Source organism: Heptranchias perlo, chromosome 3, assembly GCF_035084215.1.
Source record: "Heptranchias perlo isolate sHepPer1 chromosome 3, sHepPer1.hap1, whole genome shotgun sequence".
In the NCBI taxonomy this organism is placed as follows: domain Eukaryota; kingdom Metazoa; phylum Chordata; class Chondrichthyes; order Hexanchiformes; family Hexanchidae; genus Heptranchias; species Heptranchias perlo.
The window spans coordinates 101,549,203-101,572,683 of record NC_090327.1 but is presented as its reverse complement, the minus strand read 5'-3'; the positions used below and the strand labels follow the sequence as shown (position 1 = coordinate 101,572,683).

At 44.9% G+C, this 23,481-nt stretch overlaps 1 protein-coding gene across 2 annotated transcripts in view; it reads right to left on the bottom strand.

Moving 5' to 3' along the window:
* stac (SH3 and cysteine rich domain) overlaps positions 1 to 23,481 on the bottom strand; it is a 154,445-nt gene that overhangs the window by 32,430 nt on the left and 98,534 nt on the right. For both annotated transcript variants that reach the window (XM_067981301.1, XM_067981310.1), the window contains exons 8-9: positions 22,074 to 22,168; positions 2,089 to 2,140 (exon numbers count right to left, since the gene is read on the bottom strand). In XM_067981301.1, coding sequence (XP_067837402.1) covers positions 2,089 to 2,140; positions 22,074 to 22,168 — 147 coding nt within the window. The remainder of the gene's footprint in view (positions 1 to 2,088; positions 2,141 to 22,073; positions 22,169 to 23,481) is intronic.

Here is a 23,481-nt window from a genome sequence, read left to right as displayed (position 1 = left end):
TCAGAGGAATTTCTTTACACAGAGAGTGGTGAGAATGTGGAACTCATTGCTACGTGGAATGGTTGAAGCAGATAGCACTGATGCATTTAAGAGGAGGCTTGATGCAAATCTGAGGGAGAAGGGAATAGAGATATATGGGGACACAGTGGGCAGAAGTAATTAGAGTGCAACCAGGCTTGTGTGGGGTATAAACACTGGCATAAACCAGTTGAGCTGAATGGCCTGTATCTGAGCTGTCGATTCTATGTACTTCTATGTAAGATGCACACAAGGAACAGTTGCCGTACCAGTCGACAACAGGATTACCTTGGAGGCCAAAGCTCAAAAGAGATGAAGTCATTCAGAACATGGCCCCACCCCACCAGATGCACTTCCAATATTAACATTAGGGAGCAGTTGCCATCCCCGAGAAGGTCCTCCTTTAGTTCAGCCTTTATGAATGATAGCTCCTGCCAGTTTGCTAGAGGGGAGGAGAGTGCGGTGGGATAGGATGACATTATTGCTTCACCTCTGGAGTCTGGGCTCAAATTTAGGCCGTATTGATGAAATAAAAGTGTTTTTTGTTAAAGCACCTAAAAATTTGGGCTGTCGCAACTCTGTTCCCATGGGGACATGAGACAAAAAATCCCTCCCAATGAACATTGAGAGGGGGGGGTGAATTTCCCTGGGGGAACTCCTGCTCGATTGTCGTAACTTAGGCGGAAGAGTCAAGGACACCCCAGAGAAACAGCGTAAATGGCATTTAGAACATTTTCCACGGCTTCTCTGCTGAAGTTAGGGCGGATGGGCAGGAGAACTCCGGTAGGAATTCACCCTCGACTTTACTAAGGTTGCTTAGAAGAATGGGGGTGAAGCTTTCAACTTTGGTGGGGGTGTAAAACCGAAGGTATAGGATCGGACGCCCGTTATACACCCCATCCAAAGTTGAGAGTTCAGCCCCAAGAGAGAGAATGGAAAATGGTAACCTTGGAGCTTGGAGTCCAACCAGGGTAATGAAAGGAAAACCCCTAGCTTGTACATGACCTGTGTTGGATCTGAAAAGGGGCTGTGTACTGCTGCGTTTGGGTCAAAGAGCAAAAGTATTCCATTCTCTTTAACACTGTCATGGACATGTCGAGGAGGGGCCATGTCTTAAATAATATTTGAAAACAAATTCCCTACAGCACCCTGCACACCTAACATGTTCATTATGATCATCTAATCTGAGATAACCACATTTAGTAAGCAGCCTTGAATACAGGCTTATTACTGATTGCATATGTATTCTGCAATGCTATTATTACAAAATGCATCCTGATCATTTCTTTTTTTTTTCATTTCTTGGGATGTGGGCGTCGCTGGCAAGGCTAGAATTTATTGCTCAGCCCTAGTTACCCTGAGAAGGTGGTGGTGGTATCATTTAGCTGTTATACCATCTAAGTAATTACATGAGTGTTTAAGATTCTTCTTAAGTAGACGTCATCATACTTCAGGAGTTGCGTGGAAAACTTTGGACAATGTTTGTATACGGACAGAATCGTAGAATTCGACTACACAGGAGGCCAGTGCTAGCTTTCTGGAAGAGCTATCCACTTGGTCCCATTCCCCTGCCCTTTCCCCGTATCCTTTTAAATGTTTCTTCTTCAAATATTTATCCAATTCCCTTTTAAAAGCTATAATAGACTCTTGCTTCCACAACTATTTCTGATGGGGCATTCCGTGTCCTAGCAACCCTTTGCATAAAAAAATTCTCCTAACATCTCATTCATCATAAAAAAAAAACTATTACAAAAACTGTTTGTGAGTGAAGTGATTTTAATACATATCAGAGACGATCCTGGCTGGCGCTGGGAATGTGCGGTTGGAAATATTGGCCTTTATGTGTCTGTGACCGCATAATATTTTTACTCATTATTAACGTGCTTTAGATTTTCTGGTTATTGAGGGGTAGAATTTTCACTGGGTTTTCCCAATCTTCCAGCGTGTATGTCATTTCCCTGGGGTCTCCGCTGGTCTTCCTCTAAAGTTATGGTGGGAGATTTACCCCCAGGTGTTTATCAGCTGGTGGAATAATTTCTCGTTACAGCCTACAAGATTAAGGAGCCTTACCTTCCACCATTCTTCATTAGAATCATCTAGCAGAGAAACTCTGTCTCCAGCCCTGTGATTTTAAGCAAAGAGATAAAGTTAGCCTCCAACTGAATTTAACAACCTTAAAACTTCCTCAAATGATAGAGAAGGAAGGATCCTTATTTAATATGAATATTATTCCTCAAACCAGGATCTGAGCACATATCAAGGCCGACACTTCAGTGCAGTACTGAAGGAGTGCTGCACTGTCGGAGGTGCTGTCTTTCAAATCAAATGTCTGACTACTCAGAAGGATGTAAAAGACCCCATGTCACTATTCTAAGAAGAGCAGAGGAATTCTCCTGGTGTCCTGGTCAGCATTCTTCCCTCTATCAACACCAACAAAAATAAATTACTGGGTCATTTATTCACTTGCTGTTTGTGGAATCTTGCTGTGCACAAATTGACTGCTGCACTTGCCTAAAAAACACCAGTGACGGCACTTCAAAAGTGATTCATTGGTTCTAAACTACTTTGGGACGTCCTGAGAATGTGATGAGGTGTTATATAAATGCAAATTCTTTCTTTAAGTGGAAACAAAATGTGAGCTGCAAGAAATATATTTTGCTTATCAGAAAATGTCACAAGTATTGAACTACCCTGATGACTCACTGACTAAATGCATTATAAATAAAAAAAACTCTGGAAATGTAGTCTGTCATGGAGCAGTGCCCTCAGGAGAAAAGAGGAGCTAACTTTAGAAAGCAGCATGGGTTGGGGTATTGGGGATACAGTGTTCCTGCCATATCTCTGGTGCACAGGATTTCAGAAGAACTGGCCGCTCTTTGTTGGATCTTGCTGTGCAGATATTGACGGCTGTTTTTGCCGATAAAACAATAGTGACTACATTTCAAAAGTAATTCATTGGCTGTGAAGTACTTTGGGGAATCCTGAGGATGTGAAAGAAGCTGTAAAGGACAAGGGAACATAGGAATTGCTCGATGAGAAAAGACCAAGATCCATCTAGTTCGTCTTCTACCATCCTGGTAGTTGCATGATACAATGATAATGGAGTTGCGAACTAATCATCTCCCTGGTGTCCTGACCAATATTTATCCTTCAACCAACATCACTAAAACAGATTATCTGGTCATTATCTCATTGCTATTTGTGGGAGCTTGCTGTGTGCAAATTGGCTGCCGTGTTTCCCACATTATAACAGTGACTACACTGCAAAAGATCTTCATTGGCTGTAAAGCGCTTTGGGATGTCGTGAAAGGTGCTGTATAAACGCAAGTCTTTCTTTCTTTCTTTTCTTTCTATCAATTAGTTTACACAGACCCAGAAATTATATGAGCTTTGGGAACCATAGCTCCAAAGTCACCTGTTCCTCCCAAACGTGCTACACTTACCAGATGCCATGTCTTAAATTACTCATAAACTATATCCCAAAATGTTATTTTCTGAAAGAAATCTATCAAATTTGCATTTGAATGAATCAACACTACCTGCTTCCATCGTCTCCCCAGGGAGTCTGTTCCATAGATTCACCACTCGCTCACTGAAATATTGTTTCTGTAGATTAGTTTTGAATTTCCCCCATTTCGAATGTAGGCCATGTCCTCTGGTTCTACTTTTCTGGGCAAGGTGTAACAGCTTGTCATGGTCTACACTATCTACTCCCTTTAGAAAGCTAAAAACAGCAATCATTTCGCCTCTCAACTTTCTCTTTTGCAGTGAGAACATGCCCAATTTACGTAAACATAAATGTAAGTTCTTTCTTCCTATAAGCACGGCCGGTGAGCGAGGCTCCCTGCTGGTAGCATACAGATTGGAAAATCAGCCCTGTTCAGCATCTCAAGTATGTTGAAGCACTGAAGTGATTAGCGATTTCTATGAACCCAACCCTAACCCGACTGGCGAAGTGCTAGATATCTATCTGTTCCAACGTCTGTTTGTTTGGTATTACTTTCTGCTGAGGAATGGAACTTTCACAGACACTTGTAAAGTTTCCATTATAAATCACGCTCAGGAGAACAAGCCAGTTACATCATAGCATTAGCTGCGGTGACAATACATCTTACAATGAAACCTTGCAGACTCTTAAACCACAGTCTCTAGAACACAAGCTGCATTCATTTGAAATGGTGCCAAGAGCAGCTTTGACAAGTAAAATTGGAACTGCTGTTACTTTGGAAAGAGGGAAGATGAAATTAAAAGGGGCCGATTTTGACTTTCGAGCGACCGACCAGCGAAGTGCACTGGCGGGCCGTCCGTTCCGGCTGCAAAGCGACAGCTGCCATTTTGAGGCCCCAAATCAAACTGGCGAGCTGTGGGGCGCCAAACGGGTTGGCCAATATTGAGATTTGGTAACATTTTACTTGTTTTGGGTAAGGACATGGGAGGGGGGGGGCTGCTGTCTTTACAAGGCAGTGTTCTCGGCACAGTGGCAGAGTGTATATTAGGTATTCGGGCTGGAGGACTGTGCACCCCACGCAATTTCTCCTCTGAATTCCTGATATGCGCTTCCGTCACACAAAGCTCTATGCTAGGAGCTCTGACTCTATCGACTGGATTCTCCTCTCTGCGGCGGTATCACAGTGAGGCAGGACTTCTGCCTGCCGCCCCCATACCTGGAGCAGGTTGTTTATTTTAGCAAGGCTGGATTCACCACCAAGAGGGAGCCTGCTAGGAATATACAATGAGTTACATCGAACTTACAGCACGGAAACAGGCCATTCGGCCCAACTGGTCTATACCGGCGTTTATGCTCCACATGAGCCTCCTCTCTCCCTACTTCATCTAACCCTATCCGGATACCCTTCTACTCCTTTCTCACTCATGTGTTTATCCAGCTTCTCCTTAAATGCATCTTTGCTATTTGCCTCAACTACTCCTTGTGGTAGCGTGTTCCACATTCTAGCCACTCTTTTGGTAAATAAATTTCTCCTGAATTCCCTATTAGATTTATTTATGTTTATGATCTCTAGTTTTGGACTCCCCCAAAGGTGGAAGCATTTTCTCTACGTCTACCCTATTACTATCTTAAAGGCCTCTATCAGGTCACCCCTCAGCCTTCTCTTTTCTGGAGAAAAGAGTCCCAGCCTGTTCAGACTTTCCTGATATGGATATCCTGTCAGTTCAGGTAACATCCTTGTGAATCTTTGTTGCACCCTCTCCAATGTCTCTAGGTCCTTTGTATAATATGGAGACCAGAACTGTGCACAATACTCCAAGTGTGGTCTAACCAAGGTTCTATATAAGTTTAACATAACTTCTTTGCTTTTCAATTCTATCCATCTAGAAATGAACCCTAGTGCTTGATTTGTCTTTTTTAGGCCTTATTAACCTATGTTGCCTCTTTTAGTGATTTGAATATCTGTACTCCTAGATCCCTTTGCTCCTCTACCTCGTTTAGTCTCTTATGATCCAAGCAATATATGGCCTCCTTAGTCTTCCTACTTAAATGCACCATCTCACACTTATCTATATTGAAATTCATTTGCCAATTACACACCCATTCTGCAAGTTTATTAATGTCCTCTTGCATTTTGACACATTCTTCCTTTGTATTAACTGTGCCCCCCTAATTTGGAGTCGTCCGCAAATTTTGAAATTGTACTTCTGGTTCCTGAATCCAAATTGTTAATGTAAATTGTGAACAACAATGGCCCCAGCACCGATCCCTGTGGAACACCATTTCCCACCTTTTGCCCGTCTGAGTAGCTACACTTAACCCCTACTCTCTGTTTAGGAATATTAGAAACAGGAGTAGGCCATTCAGCCCCTTGAGCCCGCTCCACCATTCAATTAGATCATGGCTGATCTGTATCTTAACTCCATTTACCCGCCTAAGCTCAATATCCTTACCTAACAAAAATTTAGCGATATCAGTCTTGAAAACTCCAATTGACCCAGAATCCACAGCCTTATGGGGGAGAGAGTTCCAGATTTCTATTACCTTTTGTGTGAAAAAGTGCTTCCTGATTTTGCTCCTGAATGGCCTAGAGCTAATTTTAAGATTATGCCCCATCTTGTTAATCCCCTCACCAGAGGAAATAGTTTCTCTGTATCTACCCTATCAAATCCTTTCAACATTTTAAACACCTTGATCAGATTACCCCTCAATCTTCTACACTCAAGGGAATACAAGCCAAGTTTATGCAACCTGTCCTCATAATTTAACCCTTTAAGCCCCGGTATCATTCTAGTGATTCTCTGATTCAGGGCACAAACTCCTGGTGGTGCAGCACTGGAAGAGGCGGCAGGGCGTTGGAAGGGGGACAGAAGAGACCAAAAGAGGATCCCAAAATGATTTTTCGGCCTCAGCGAGACTGGCAGCAGAGGAAAATCCAGCCCATAAAGTCTATCTCACTGCTTCAGTCAGATTTGCACACACATGGATTTAACTACGTGGGAAAGGCCAACTCATTGTAGTGAAACAGTAACTAACAGTTTATGTTATGGGCAAAGTGTTTTTAAGTAGTTTTGTAAAAATACTTCACTTAAAAAGACTAATGCAGTAATGTCATCACAAAGTGTAGGTGTCTTTTATCATTACAGCAAATTATTTTGCAGTGCTGGGAATGAACTGCTGTTACAAGAAAGAGAGTGAGTGGGTGTAAGACAGAGAGAGAGACAGAGAGATAGTCAGAAAGAAAGAGAGGAAGAGACAGGGAAAGTGAGAGACAGAGAGACAAGCAGAATTTTTTTTTCTAGTTGCACTTTTTTCAGTATCACACAGAGGCCGATAATATTCAGTGTAACTGAAGCTCTGAATTTATTTGAATGGACTGTGTCTGTTTTTATCACAAGTCTCATTTCTAGACAACCTCTTAGTTTAGATGTAAGTGCAAATCCACACAAAATAATTGGGATAAAGTTGGTAAAATTGGATTGAATCACAATTCAAGTCAAATGCTTCAGCCGTGAAATGCAGTTAGTTTCATTATTGTTTCAACTTGAATTCACTTCATAATTGGGGAGATTCCTAGTGAAACGGATTAAACAATTCTACAGCTCTTCACACCAGCACCAGGAACGGCACGTGGCACATTGTGGGCACATATTCTGTTTCTCAAGGGGAGGGGGATCCACTTTCTGTTGCTGTCACAGACGAGCTTTTGGATTATTCGGGATGATTTTACAGGGAGTGGCGCTTGCAGCTTGTGCATCTTGGGAAATCGCAGGCACACTGCAGTGGCTTTCTGTCCTTTGGAATTGTTGGCCTGCACGCCCAAGATTTCCCTGGATGTATTCTCTGCAACCATTGGCAACAACGGATCACGGAATTACCCCAAATGAATACAAGTACCATTGCACTCCCTAATTGGATACCAACCAAAATGAAAGGCCCCATTTCTCCTCTCGCAGGTACTCTGCACCCCCAATACCTACCCCAAACACTCACTATTCTTCTTCCTGGCTTAGCTCCCCCTTGAACAAACCCATAGCTGCTCTCTATGCCTCTCTCAGCATTCTACAACAGGGTCATTAAGACTCCTTAACAGCAGTAACCTCAACTGCACCATTCTCCTTTCCCACACAGTGCACTGCAGTCCCGCTCACCCCACCCACCACTGCCTCCGATCAACAATAACCCCCCCACCCTCCATATTTCTCTTCAAAATGTCCGTTCACACGCGATCAAGGACCTCGCCATCCACAATCTCATTGTGGATAATAGTACTGACATCCTGGATTTTCCTGAAACTTTGTTTATGGGTGGCAAAACCTTCTCCATACTGAAGCCTCCCTGCCTGGCTATAGTTTCCACCACCTGTCCCACCTAAACCCCATGGTAGCTGTGTGGCCCTTATCACACCTCGGTCTCTTCCCCTACTCCTCCAGCACCTACCCTTCCTTCTACCACCTACCTTGTTGCAGCTTTTTTGTCTCACCTTTAAAATAACGCCCCACCAAACCCCTTCTCAAGTTTTTCTCTGAGATACCCAACCTCCTTTCCTCCCTTAGCCTTTGCACTGAGCTGCTCCTCATTCCCGGTGATTTCAACTTCCATCTCAACTCACCTTATGCTCTCTTCTCTGATTTCATTGCTCTCTTGTCCTCCCTAAACCTCTCCCTTCGTATAAACCCACCTATCCACACTCACAGCCTCCTCCTCAATCTTGCCATCTCACATGTCTGCTTTGTTCCCATGGTCTCAATCACAGGCAAGGCCATCTCTGACCACTTCTTTTTATCCCTCACCACTCACATCCCACTAGTCCCTCCAACCCCACTTCGTTCTGCAGCCACCCTGGAAACATTCTCCCCCAAGACACTAACAATTACACTTTCAAACTCCCAACTGCCCAACCTTTGGCCTTTCATTTACCGTGATACTTCTGCAGCTGTTGATATGCTCATCCACTCCCCCACCTCCACCTTTGATGTGTTTGTCCGCATTAACACCCGTCCTATAAATTCCTCAGGTATGGGCCCCATCTTCATTCCATCTAGTCCAATGGGCACAGTCTTGAGCGTGTCATAGAATCATAGAAACTTACGGCACAGAAGGAGGCCATTTGGCCCACTGTGTCTTTTTTTTTGATTTGTTCATGGGACGTGGGCGTCGCTGGCGAGGCCAGCATTTATTGCCCATCCCTAATTGCCCCTGAGAAGGTGGTGGTGAGCCGCCTTCTTGAACCACTGCAGTCCATGTGGTGAAGGTTCTCCCACAGTGCTGTTAGGAAGGGGGTTCCAGGATTTTGACCCAGCGACGATGAAGAACTGCAATACATTTCCAAATCGGGATGGTGTGAGACTTGGAGGGGAACGTGCAGGTGGTGTTGTTCCCATGTGCCTGCTGCTCTTGTCCTTCTAGGTGGTAGAGGTCACAGGTTTGGGAGGTGCTGTCGAAGAAGTCTTGGCGAGTTGCTGCAGTGCATCCTGTGGATGGTACATACTGCAGCCACGGTGCGCTGGTGGTGAAGGGAGTGAATGTTTAGGGTGGTGGGTGGGGTGCCAGTCAAGCGGGCTGCTTTGTCCCTAATGGTGTCGAGCTTCTTGAGTGTTGTTGGAGCTGCACTCATCCAGGCAAGTGGAGAGTATTCCATCACACTCCTGACTTGTGCCTTGTAGATGGTGGAAAGGCTTTGGGGAGTCAGGAGGTGAGTCACTCACCACAGAATACCCAGCCTCTGACCTGCTCTTGTAGCCACAATATTTATGTGGCTGGTCCAGTTATGTTTCTGGTCAATGGTGGCCCCCAGGATGTTGATGGTGGGGGATTCGGCAATGGTAATGCCGTTGAATGTCAAGGGGAGGTGGTTAGACTCTCTCTTTTGGAGATGGTCATTGCCTGGCACTTGTCTGGCGAGAATGTTACTTGCCACTTAACAGCCCAAGCCTGAATGTTGTCCAGGTCTTGCTGCATGCGGACATGGACTGCTTCATTATCTGAGGGGTTGCGAATGGAACTGAACACTGTGCAATCATCAGCGAGCATCCGCATTTCTGACCTTCTGATGGAGGGAAGGTCATTGATGAAGCAGCTGAAGATGGTTGGGCCTAGGACACTGCCTTGAGGATCTCCTGCAGCAATGTCCTGGGGCTGAGATGATTGGCCACCAACAACCACTACCATCTTCCTTTGTCCTAGGTATGATTCCAGGCACTGGAGAGTTTTCCCCCTGATTCCCATTGGCTTCAATTTTACTAGGGCTCCTTGGTGCCACACTCGGTCAAATGCTGCCTTGACGTCAAGGGCAGTCACTCTCACCTCACCTCTGGAATTCAGCTCTTTTGTCCATGTTTGGACCAAGGCTGTAATGAGGTCTGGAGCTGAGTGGTCCTGGCGAAACCCACAGAACCCGTCTGTGCCGGCCGAAAAAGAGCTATCCAGCCTAATCCCACTTTCCAGCTCTTGGTCCGTAGCCTTGTAGATTACAGCACTTCAAGTGAACATCCAAGTACTTTTTAAATGAGTTGAGGGTTTCTGCCTCTACCACCCTTTCAGGCAGTGAGTTCCAGACCCCCACCGCCTGCTGGATGAAAACATTTCTCTTCAGCTCCCCTCTAATCCTTCTACCAATTACTTTAAAACTATACCCCCTGGTTATTTACCTCTCTACTAAGGGAAATTTGTCTCTCCTATCCACTCTATCTCGGCCCCTCATAATTTTATACACCTCAATTAAATCTCCCCTCAGCCTCTTCTGTTCCAAAGAAAACAACCCCAGCCTATCCAATCTTTCCGCATAGCTAAAATTCTCCAGTCCTGGCAACATCCTCGTAAATCTCCTCTGTACCCTCTCTAGTGCAATCACATCTTTCCTGGAATGTGGTGACCAGAACTGTACGCAGTACTCAAGCTGTGGCCTAACTAGTCTTTTATACAGTTCTAGCATAATCTCCCTGCTCTTATATTCTATGCCTCAGCTAATAAAAGAAACTATCCAGTATGCCTTATTAACCACCTTGTCTACCTGTCCTGCGGCCTTCTTGGATCTGTGGACATGGACTCCAAGGTCCCTCTGTTCCTCTAAACTTCTCAGTATCGTACCATTTATTGTGTATTCCCTTGCCTAGTTTTTCCTCCCCAAATGTACTTCCTCACACTTCTCCGGATTGAATTCCATTTGCCACTTTTCTGCCCACCTGACCAGTCCGTTGATATCTTCCTGCAGTCTACAGCTTTCTTCCTCACTATCAACCACACGGCCAATTTTTGTATCATTTGCAAACTTCTTAATCAAGCCCCCTACATTTAAGTCTAAATCATTGATATATACCACAAAAAGCAAGGGAACCAGTACTGAGCCCTGCGGAACCCCAATGGAAACAGCCTTCCTGTCACAAAAACACCCGTCGACCATTACCCTTTGCTCCTTGCCACTGAGCCAATTTTGGATCCAACTTGTCACTTTCCTTTGGATCCCATGGGCTTTTACTTTTCTGACCAGTCTGCCATGTGGGACCTTGTCAAAAGCCTTGCTAAAATCCAGATGTAGACTACATCAAACGCACTACCCTCATCGACCCGCCTTGTTACCTCCTCAAAAAATTCAATCAGGTTAGTCAGACACGACCTTCCCTTAATAAATCCATGCTGACTGTCCTTAATTAATCCGTGCCTTTCTAAATGATGATTAATACCGTCCCTCAGAATTTTTTCCAATAATTTGCCCACAAATGCCCATCTCACACACAACTGGTTTAGCCATCCATCACCAGGTCTGGCTGGACCACATCAAGTGCTATTGGGCCTCATTCTCCTCTGTCAAAACCATCCACTATGCCAGGATCATCCTGGAGACATAAGTTAACCCATGGTTTCTTTACTCCACTACCAATCGTCTCCTTAAACTCCTCCCCCACTCCACCCTCACCTCCCATAACAAGTGCAAGGAACTCATGGACTTCTCTGTCGCGAGATTATGATTATCTGTTCAGCTGCCTCTACTGATTCCATATCCACATCCCCTTGCCCACCAGGCCAAATATCCACACAGGCTGCCCCCACCCTAACTCTGATCCTGCATCTTTCCCCCTTGATGCCCTCTCTGAGCTGATCTTGCCCTACTCCCTTGACCCCATTCTCACTAAACCACTGGTCACCCAACTTTCCTTTCTGGCCCCCTGCTAGCTGACATTTTATTAGTTCTTTCTCCTCAGGTACTATGCCTCTCCCTTTCAAAACCGCCGTCAACACCCTTTCCTCAAAAAACCCACCCTTACAAACTACCGCCCCATCTCCAAGCTCCCTTTCCTCTCCAAAGTCCTTCAGCATGTTGCCACCTCCCAAATCTGTCCATCTTTCCCACAACTCCATGTTTGAACCCCTGCAATCAGGTTTCTGCCCCTGGCACAACTAAAATGGTTCTAATCAAAGTCACAAGTGATTCTTCAATTCCCAACACGTACTCCAGACAGGCAAAGTGGGAGTAGAACTTGCTGTTGCCTTTGGACATCAGTCGGAATGCCCGTAAGCCAGTAGTTACTGTAACCTGCCCTCAGCTGTATTCAACCATTCTCATTCAATTTTCCCTCTGCTTCTCCTCATTTACTGATCTGGTCATCCTTAATACTGAATTTTTTGCCAACATGAATTGACTTTAAACAACTAAAATTAATAAAAGAACGAACTTGCATTTATATAGCATCCTTCACAACCTCAAGATGTCCCAAAGTGCTCCGCAATCAATGAGGTACTTTTGAAGAATAGTCATTGTTGTAATGTAGGGAAATGCAGCAGGCAAATTGCGCTCAGCAAGGTCCCACAAACAGCAATGGGATCAATGGCCAGATAATCTGTTATTGGTTGAGGGATAAATATTGGCCAGGACACTTGGAGAACTGCCCTGCCTTCTTTAAATAGTGTGTTGGGACCATTTATACCCATTTGAACAGACAGGCAGGGCATTGGTATAACATCTCATCTGAAAGATGGCTCCTCCAACAATGCAGCACTTCTTCAGTATTACAATGAAACGGCAGCTGATATTACATGCTCAAGTCCTGGAGTGGGGCTTGAACCAACAATGCTCTGAATGAGAGGTGATACACTGCTGCCACTGAGCCACTGCTGTATTTGCACAGAGAAATGTTAGCAAGGTTGTTGTAAGTAAGGTAGTAGTAATTAAAGTAGCAGTGTTATTGAAAGTTCATTATACAGCCATGATGGGAAAGCGAATATGCTGCAGGAAGGAGTTTCCAGGGGCCAAATCACCCTCTCTTAATCGACACTGCTCTCATGTTTAAAGGCTATATAACTAGAGGTCACAGCATGCAACAAGCGAAGGTACTCCACACATAAAATAGCTCACTCCTGGTGAGGAAAGAATAGCCAAGTTGTTTGGGAGTGACGACTCGGAAGATGTGTGGTCCTCACAGATGGTAGCAAAATGCAGAGCTTGCGGTATGTGCAATGGGGTAATTGTCTGACTAGATGCTGCCAGTAGGGAGCCTCACCGGCTGGAAGCACATATTGCTTCTTGGGCACAACTTGGGAACACATTGTGCCTGATTTTCCAACCAGTAATTTGGAAAATGACCTCTCATATCATTTGTACAATAGGTTCATCATGTCCACACAGTGATCGTGAACAAATGCACATGACAATGCGGTACCCTTACATTTAAATGTGTTTACTCCTAATGCACCATCTGCTCTCCACAACAACTTGCATTTATATAGCGCCTTTAACATAGTAAAACATGCCAAGGCACTTCACAGGAGCGTTATCAAACACTGAGCCACATAAGGAAATATTAGGAGAGGTAACCAAAACCTTGGTCAAAGAGGTAGGTTGGGGAAGGTTTAAACTAGAATGGCAGGGGGATGGGAACCTGAGCAGGGAGACAGAGGAGGGGGAAACAAGGATAGAAACAAAAGACAGAAAGGGAAGAAGCAATAGTGGAAGGCAGAGAAAACAAGGGCGAAAAACAAATAATGCAAAATAAAACAAAGATGGCTAGCAATCTTAAAAAGACAAGTCTAAAGGCATTTTGTCTTAATGCGCGGAGCATTCGCAATAAGGTAGATGAATTAGCAGCGCAGATAGATATTAATGGGTATGATATAGTTGCGATTATGGCGACATGGCTGCAGGGTGACCAAGGATGGGCACTGAACATCCAGGGGTATTCAATATTTAGGAAGGACAGGCAAAAAGGGAAAGGAGGTGGGGTAGCGATGTTAGTAAAGGAGGAAATCAATGTAATAGTGAAGAAGGATATTGGCTCGGAAAATCACTATGTGGAATCTGTATGGGTGAAGCTAAGAAACACCAAGGGGCAGAAAACGTTGGTGGGGGTTGTCGATAAGCCTCCAAACAGTAGTGGAGATGTAGGGGAGGGCATTAAACAGGAAATTAGAGACACATGCAAGAAGGGTACAACTATAATCATGGGTGACTTTAATCTACAGATAGATTGGTCAAACCAAATTAGCAATAATACTGTGGGGAGGAATTCCTGGAGTGTGTACATGATGGTTTTCTAGACCAATACGTTGAGGAACCAATTAGAGAACAGGCGATCCTAGACTGGGTATTGTGCAATGAGAAAGGATTAATTAACAATCTTGTTGTGCGGGGTCCCTTAGGGAAGAGCGACCATAACATGATAGAATTCCTCATTAAGATGGAGAGTGAAGTCGTTGAATCCAAAACTAGGGTCCTGAATCTAAATAAAGGAAATTACGGAAGTATGAGGTATGAGTTGGCTAGGATAGATTGGGGAACTTTACTAAAAGGGATGACGGTGGATAGGCAATGGCTAATATTTAAAGAACGTGTGCAGGAATTACGACAATTATTCATTCCTGTCTGGCGCAAAAATAAAACAGGAAAGGTGGCTCAATCGTGGCTTACAAAAGAAATTAGGGATAGTATTAGATCCAAAGAGGAGACATATAAAATTGCCAGAAAAAGTGGCAAGCCTGAGGATTGGGAGCAGTTTAGAATTCAGCGAAGGAGGACAAAGAGATTGATTAAGAGGAGAAAAATAGAGTATGAGAGTAAACTAGCAGGGAACATAAAAACTGACTGTAAAAGCTTCTCGAAATATGTCAAGAGAAAAAGATTAGTGAAGACAAATGTAGGTCCCTTACAGTCAGAAATGGGGAACAAAGAAATGGCAGAACAATTAAACACATATTTTGGTTCTGTCTTCACAAAGGAGGACACAAATAACCTCCCAGAAATGTTAGGGAACCAAGGGTCTAGTGAGAGGGAGGAACTGAAGCAAACCAGTATTAGTAGAAAAATAGCGCTAGGGAAATTAATGGGGCTAAAGGCGACAAATCCCCAGGGCCTGATAATCTACATCCCAGAGTACTAAAGGAAGTGGCCCTGGAAATAGTGGATGCATTGGTGATCATCTTCCAAAATTCTATAGACTCTGGAACAGTTCCTACAGATTGGAGGGTGGCAAATGTAACCCCACTATTAAAAAAAGGAGGGAGAGAAAAAACAGGGAATTACAGACCAGTCAGCCTAACATCAGTAGTGGGGAAAACGCTAGAGTCTATGATAAAAGATGCGATAACAGAACACTTGGAGGGCATTAACGGGATTGGACAAAGTCAGCAAGGGTTTATGAAAGGAAAATCATGCTTAACAAATCTACTGGAGCTTTTTGAGGATGTAACTAGTAGAATAGATAGGGGAGAACCAGTGGATGTGACGTATTTGGATTTTCAGAAGGCTTTTGATAAGGTCCCACACAAGAGGTTAGTGTACAAAATTAAAGCACATGGGATTGGGGGGAATATATTGGCATGGATTGAGAATTGGTGACAGACAGGAAACAGCGAGTAGGAATAAACGGGTCTTTTTCCGGGTGGCAGGCAGTGACTAGTGGGGTACCGCAGGGATCAGTGCTTGGGCCCCAGCTATTCACAATATATATCAATGATTTGGATGAGGGAACTAAATGTAACATTTCCAAGTTTGCAGAGGACACAAAGCTGGGGTGGAATGTGAGCTGTGAGGAGGATGCAATGAGACTCCAATGTGATTTAGACAAGTTTGGTGAGTGAGCAAGAACATGGCAGATGCAGTATAATGTGGATAAATGTGAGGTTATCCACTTTGGTTGTAAAAACAGAAAGGCAGATTATTATCTGAATGGTGATAGATTGGGAAAAGGGGAGATGCAACGAGACCTGGGTGTCCTTGTACACCAGTTGCTGAAAGCGAGCACTCAGGTGCAGCAAGCAGTTGGGAAGGCAAATGCTATGTTGGCCTTCATTGCAAGAGGATTTGAGTACAGGAGCAGGGATGTCTTACTGCAGTTATACAGGGCCTTGGTGAGACCACATCTGGAGTATTGTGTGCAGTTTTGGTCTCCTTATCTGAGGAAGGATGTCCTTGCCATGGAGGGAGTGCAACAAAGGTTTACCAGACTGATTCCTGGGATGGCAGGACTGATGTATGAGGAGAGATTGGGTCGACTAGGCCGATATTCAATAGAGTTTAGAAGAATGAGAGGTGATCTCATCAAAACATATAAAATTCTAACAGGACTGGACAGACTAGATGCAGGGGGGATGTTCCTGATGGCTGGGGAGTCCAGAACCAGGGGTCACAGTCTCAGGATATGGGATATGCCATTTAGAACCGAGATGAGGAGAAATTTCTTCACTCAGAGGGTGGTGAACCTGTGGAATTCTCGACCACAGAAGGCAGTGGAGGCCAAGTCATTAGATGTATTCAAGAAGGAGATAGATATATTTCTTAATGCTAAAGGGATCAAGGGATATGGGGAAAAAGCGGGAACAGTGTACTGAGTTAGACGATCAGCCATGATCAATTTGAATGGCAGAGCAGGCCCGAAGGGCTGAATGGCCTACTCTTGCTCCTATTTTCTATGTTTCCACGTTTCTATGTTTAAGGAGCGCCTTTAAGGAGGAGGGAGAGGCGGAGAGGATTAGGGAGGAAATTCCAGAGCTTAGGTCTAGGCAGCGGAAGGCACGGCTGCCAATGGTGGAGCGATTAAAATCGGGGATGTGCAAGAGGCCAGAATTCGAGGAGAGCAGAGATATTGGAGGGTTGTAGGGCTGGAGAAGGTGACAGGGATAGGGAGGGGCAAGGCTATGGAGGGATTTGAAAACAAGGATGGGAATTTTCAAATCGAGGCGTTGCCGCACCGGCAGCCAATGTAGGTCAGTGAGCACAGGGGTGATGGGTGAACGGACTTGGTGCGAGTTATGATACGGCAGCAGAGTTTTGGATGAGCTCAAGTTTATGGAGGGCGGAAGTTGGGAGGCCGGCCATGAGAGCATTGGAATAGTCAAGTGTAGAAGTAACAAAGGTATGGATGAGGGTTTCAGCAGCAGAAAAGCTGAGGCAGGGGCGGAGACGGGCGCTGTTACGGAGGTGGAAGTAGGGGGTCTTGATGATGGAGCAGATATGGAGTTGGAAGCTCATCTCAGAGTCAAATAGGACACCAAGTTTGTGAACGGTCTGGCTCAGCTTCAGAGAATGACCAGGGAGAGGGATGGAGTCGGCAGCTAGAGAAAGCCAGAGGGACCCAATCAACCTGTAACTGAACCAGAACCGCACCAAATATAATCACATTCACTTGGAACAAACACCAGCTCAGATCAACACTATGCGAAATTCTGACACTTACGGTGAGTCACTGAGCATTGGTGAGGAAGGAGCAACAGTGGTGGTGGTTGATGAGGGCTCATCTGGTACTGGGTTGGGTTCCAGCATGGTGCATGCCCCTTCTGAGTTGCATATGGATGTAAACTTCAGTATGCCAGCTTTCATGAGAAAACTGGCGTAGTATCAGGCCCATATTGAGGAGTCTTTTGTCGCCTTTTAAATGACACTGCGAGGTAGTGTGGGTAATGTGGATGAGTCCAACACCCAGTCACGGCTCACACTCATGGCATGGACACTTGGGCAAGGTTGGGAGCACTAATGGCACCTATGGAACTGTACCTTGCATCATCCTCACTGTTTCTGTGTCTCACCATCTCAGACTCACCCACTCCCTACCTGTTTCTATCCTTTTCATTATGTGTCTCCCTCTACTTGCGTCTTGTTTTTCTGTGTGCTTTCCCGTACCTTTTCATCCTCTGTCTTTTTTCTGTCTCTTTTTTGTCATTTTCATCTTCACCACTTGGCCGTTAATCTAGCAGGTGGATCGCCCGCCGGTCACAGAATCCACCCTATTTTTACTTCCAAATGGAAATTGGGTGGCTTCTATAATGGGCAGGCGATCAACTCCACTAGTTTATCTCCCAAACGGTGAATGTAAAAATTTCCCCAGTCACAGTTAAAATAGGCAGAGAGAAGCCTATATATGCTAGTCGATTTATGGTGGTGCGTATGGGGAGTCAAGACCAAGGGTAGACTTCAGGTGAAGTGGGGTTACAGGGTGTGGGACAATTGGACCAGGGTGCGAAGACATAATTCAGACCCCATTTTAAAGTCCTGCATTTTGTCCTTATTTTTATACAGTATTTTGATTTTATCTTATTATTTGTAGTTAAAAAGCAAAATTTACAGCAATTTGGGAAGCAAAGATGTGGGAATTTTAACCCCCACGACGGGCGGGAGAGGGGGGGAGGTTAAAATTTCAAAAATCTGAAACCCGACCCCCCAACCCACCTCTAACGGAGTTCACGGAGGTGGGTTGGGGGTCGGGTGGCTAACCTGCTCCCGAGAGGCAGGTCAGTTATTTAAATATGTTAATGAGGCTGTGTTGCCTCAAATTTTAGCAGACTTTTACATTTAACGGCTGTTTCCGAGGGCTCTCAGGTACCTGTCAGCTTCATTTTATTACTGCATTCATGTTAGTGTTTTGCTGCAAAAGGCAGCTCTAAACTTAGGGGGCCGGGGGAGGGGTCAACATAGTAATATAAACCAGACAGTGCTCATTCCCTTAGCGACATGGAATACCAGCTACAACATACAGCTACAACACTGGTATCTACCCAACAATGTGGAAAGTTGCCCAGGTATGTCCTGTCCACAAAAAGCAGGACAAATCCAATCCGGCCAATTACCGCCCCATCAGTCTACTCTCAATCATCAGTAAATTGATGGAAGGTGTCGTCGACAGTGCCACCAAGCGGCACTTACTCACCAATAACCTGCTTACCGATGCGCAGTTTGGGTTTCGCAAGGACCACTCGGCTCCAGACCTCATTACAGCCTTGGTCCAAACATGGACAAAAGAGCTGAATTCCAGAGGTGAGGTGAGAGTGACTGCCCTTGACATCAAGGCAGCATTTGACCGAGTGTGGCACCAAGGAGCCCTAGTAAAACTGAAGTCAATGGGAATCAGGGGGAAAACTCTCCAGTGGCTGGAGTCATACCTAGCACAAAGGAAGATGGTAGTGGTTGTTGGAGGCCAATCATCTCAGCCCCAGTACATTGCTGCAGGAGTTCCTCAGGGCAGTGTCCTAGGCCCAACCATCTTCAGCTGCTTCATCAATGACCTTCCCTCCATCAGAAGGTCAGAAATGGGGATGTTCGCTGATGATTGCACAGTGTTCAATTCCATTCGCAACCCCTCAGATAATGAAGCAGTCCATGCCTGCATGCAGCATGACCTGGACAACATCCAGGCTTGGGCTGACAACTGGAAAGTAACACTCGTGCCAGACAAGTGCCAGGCAATGACCATCTCCAACAAGAGAGAGTCTAACCACCTCCCCTTGACATTCAATGGCATTACCATTGCCGAATCCCCCACCATCAACATCCTGGGGGTCACCATTGACCAGAAACTTAACTGGACCAGCCACATAAATACTGTGGCTACAAGAGCAGGTCAGAGACTGAGTATTCTGCGGTGAGTGACTCACCTCCTGACTCCCCAAAGCCTTTCCACCATCTACAAGGCACAAGTGAGGAGTGTGATGGAATATTCTCCACTTGCCTGGATGAGTGTGGCTCCAACAACACTCAAGGAGCTCGACATCATCCAGGACAAAGCAGCCCGCTTGATTTGCACCCCATCCACCACCCTAAACATTCACTCCCATCACCATCGGTGTACCGTGGCTGCAGTGTGTACCGTCTACAGGATGCACTGCAGCAACTCGCCAAGGCTTTTTCGACAACACCTCCCAAACCTGTGACCTCTACCACCTAGAAGGACAAGGGCAGCAGGCACATGGGAACAACACCACCTGCACGTTCCCCTCCAAGTCACACACCATCCTGACTTGGAAATATATCGCCGTTCCTTCATCGTCGCTGGGTCAAAATCCTGGAACTCCCTACCTAACAGCACTGTGGGAGAACCTTCACCACACGGACTGCAGCGGTTCAAGAAGGCGGCTCACCACCACCTTCTCAAGGGCAATTAGGGATGGGCAACAAATGCTGGCCTTGCCAGCGATGCCCACATCCCAAGAACGAATAAAAAAAAAACATCTTAGTAGGTGGTGCTCCTCGTTACTGGAGGCGAAGTGCTAGCGACTGCAGACACAAAGACCAGCACCGTATTTTGCAGCCGCAGACAGGCCAAGCTGTCAACCCTACCATACATAGCCATCAGTGCAGTTTTTCTGCTCTGCCGCAGAAGACCTTCTACATTTCCTCCGATTTCCCCTCCCGCCCTGTGGGAAATTGCCTGGCCTCAGTTTGATTTGTTGGCCTACTACAGCATGGCCAACATAACTCGATATGGGGAATTGCAGATGTGAACCCACAACCTACCATTCCATGGGGCTGATATTCCGACCCGCGGCACTTGAGGACCAATAACACTTTGGGCGCTGGGACCCTGCATTGTCTTGCTCAGAGGCCTATCTCACACCCTATCCCTCATGTGCTTGGCAATACTGGTGGGGTAAGCCTACGCCACTAGGATTCTGTGCGCCAACTGTATGCAAGAATCATAAAGGCATGATTTATGATTCGTGCGCACCCATGAGGACGGCCTCAACCGGGATCTTGGGTTCATGTCACGCTACACGTAACCCCACCAGCAAAAAGGGAAAAAAAAGTTACGTTTTTAATATTCTCTCTCTCTCTGCCATTTGGGTTTCTTTCTGTCTGTCTGTGTAATTGACACAATGTATATCCAGTGTACTGGGACGTACTGTTCTCCGTGACTGGCCTGTTTGAACAACAGCGACACCTTTTGATTGGTGTGATGCTGTCCCAGCCTAGTATAAGATATGTGATTTGAGAATCTTTCACTCATTCACCTGATGAAGGGGATAATCTCCGAAAGCTTGTGATTTTAAAATAAATTTGTTGGACTATAACCTGGTGTTGTAAGATTCCTTACCCTAAGGTTTGCCATCAAAAGGCGAATGTGCTGCCATCATGTTCCCTCCTCTAAAATATGGTACTGTCAAAATTGGAACTCCAACACACTTCCCCACTATGCAGTCCTTATGTGGTTTTAGTTTGGTTAAAGTTAGCCTCTGATCAGTTCCTGTATCCATCAGTAAAGAGGGAAAGGGAAAACTACAAATGTCGCAAATCTGAAATCAAAATAAAAGTGCTGGAAATTACACAGCAGATCAGTCTGCATCTGAAAGACAAAAGTCTCTCCTGGTACAGGCTCAGTTTTGATGAAGGTTCTGGGACATTAATCTGTCTCTTTTCGTTTTAGATGCTGATGGACGTGATGGGGCTGTTTTTACAAAGGCAAGGCTCCATGAAAGGAAAATCAGGGGAGCGCACCTGCGATTTCTTGAGATGCAATCCTGTGGGGCACAGCTCCCTTCTGTAAAATCAACCCTGATATATATCCCAGCATTTCCTGTATGTGCTGTATTAGTACCCATAGCTTATAGCTTTGCTTTTTTGTGTGCCTGTATCTATACATGTAGAGCTGATTCAAATGAATACCTTCATTATTACACCATCTAGTTCACCAACACAACACAGGCCTCGCTGTCAGCTCATCCTGTTGAGTCTCACATAGAAAACACAAAGCAATGTGGCAGTGCAATAAATACAGAGAGGAAAAGATGTAAAAGCTCTCTTGTTCTTTCTCCCTTCCTTCTTTCTAAGGTCAAATTAAACTTCATTATGCACCTTTTGCTTCAGTAAGTCATAGAATCATGGAAATTACAGCACAGAAGGAGGCCATTAAGCACATTGTGCCTGTGCCACTGCTAGCTCTGCAGCTGCAGACTTTCACTCTAATATCCCATTCTCCGTGATTGACTAATGCAAAGGAAGGAAATAAGACTGTGAAAGAAATAAATTTTAGCAATTTAAAGAGGAAAGGTAATAGCTCGTGTGGGGTCAGCATATCTTGGGCAATTATAATTATCTCTTACAGATACACAAAGCAAGGAGACTGTCATCAGGAAGTGAATAGACATGCAGCATCTAGTCTGAAGTATGCTGAATAATTCAATACAGCAGATTATCGTGCTGTTAATGCTGTTGTTGAACCCAGACAAAAGCTAACATGAATAGTTTGACAGCATAAAGTTTCTGATACAGACAATTAAATCGGATTATACTGGATACATGCTGGTGCTTTAATTATTCGCCTAGCGGCTGGAAAATTACAAGAACATTTTGCTAGATAAGTCTGAGGTCAGGAAAGTGACAATAAAATTGCTTTCCGGCAGTTATACTTACTGCATTTCCAGATCATCATTCTCTTGTGGTACGAATCTGTACAAGGCGACATAATTGAACTGCTGCAATATGTCCTTGTTTTCTGGCCCTTTCAGCTACAAAAAAAAAGAGAAATGTAAGTAAATAAGTCACAAGAAACAAGGTGACTTGGACCGTCAGACTCCCTCCTGCCCAATTAACACCCCTTCACTTTGTCTCTTCTATCATATCTTTCATTGCACATTGTCCTACCCACTTTCCCATGATTTGTACACTTCACCCAATTCTCATTTAACCCAAACGATATTCTGCATTTTCAATTCCCCAATTGCTCGTGCAACAAACCCTTATCCAGTGCTCTTTTGGCTCAGTGATAGCACTCTCGCCTCTGAGTCAAAGGGTCGTGGGTTCAATTTCGAGTACACAGACGTGACCCGATACTTCAGTACTGAGGGAGTGCTACATTGTCCGAGGCGCTGTTTTTCAAGTGAGATGTTAAACTGAGACCCTGTCTGCCTGCTCAAGTCCCATGCCACTCTTTGAAGAAGAGCAAGGGAATTCTCCTGGTGTCCTGGCCAACATTTATCCCACAACCAACACCACCAAAACAGATTAACTGGTTACTTATTTCATTGCTATTTGTGGGACCTTGCTGTTTGCAGATTGGCTGCTTTGTTTCCTTATATCACAGCAGCGACTACACTTCAAAAGTACTTCATTGGTTGTGAAGCGTTTTGGACATCCCAAGGATGTGAAAGTTGCTATATAAATGCAGGTTCTTCTTTTAAAATGTCTTGATTGCTTTTACACCTGATGGCTCACTGATTTAAAGTGCTCTTTAGGAATGGCACTGAATGATCAGCAAGATTCAAAGTTCAATTACAGGGTTGTGGTGAGTTTTGCCAATATTAGCCAGGGTGCTAATTAAAAGAGGGGGATGGGGGTGAAGGGACTAAAATTGACATCATTCTCTTTATGGGAGGATGGGATAGCAAAATCAGCCAGCGCTCCCACTCCTGATTGATTGCAATCCAGTGATTCATGCTGGAAGTCTGTCTATACGAATGACAGCTGAAAGCCGCACCAAACTCACCTATGAAGGTCAAGTAGTCCAGTATAGAGTGCACAGGTTCACACATAACAACAGCTACTGAGATGCAAATTGGCTGCCATGATCACTTACATAACGTGGAGAGCCGGTGATGGACTGGGGTTGACAATTGTAAACAATTTTACAACACCAAGTTATAGTCCAGCAATTTTATTTTAAATTCACAAGCTTTCGGAGGCTTCCTCCTTCCTCAGGTGAACATTGTTTTCCAACAACATTCACCTGAGGAAGGAGGAAGCCTCCAAAAGCTTGTGAATTTAAAATAAAATTGCTGGACTATAACTTGGTGTTGTAAAATTGTTTACACCTATATAACAA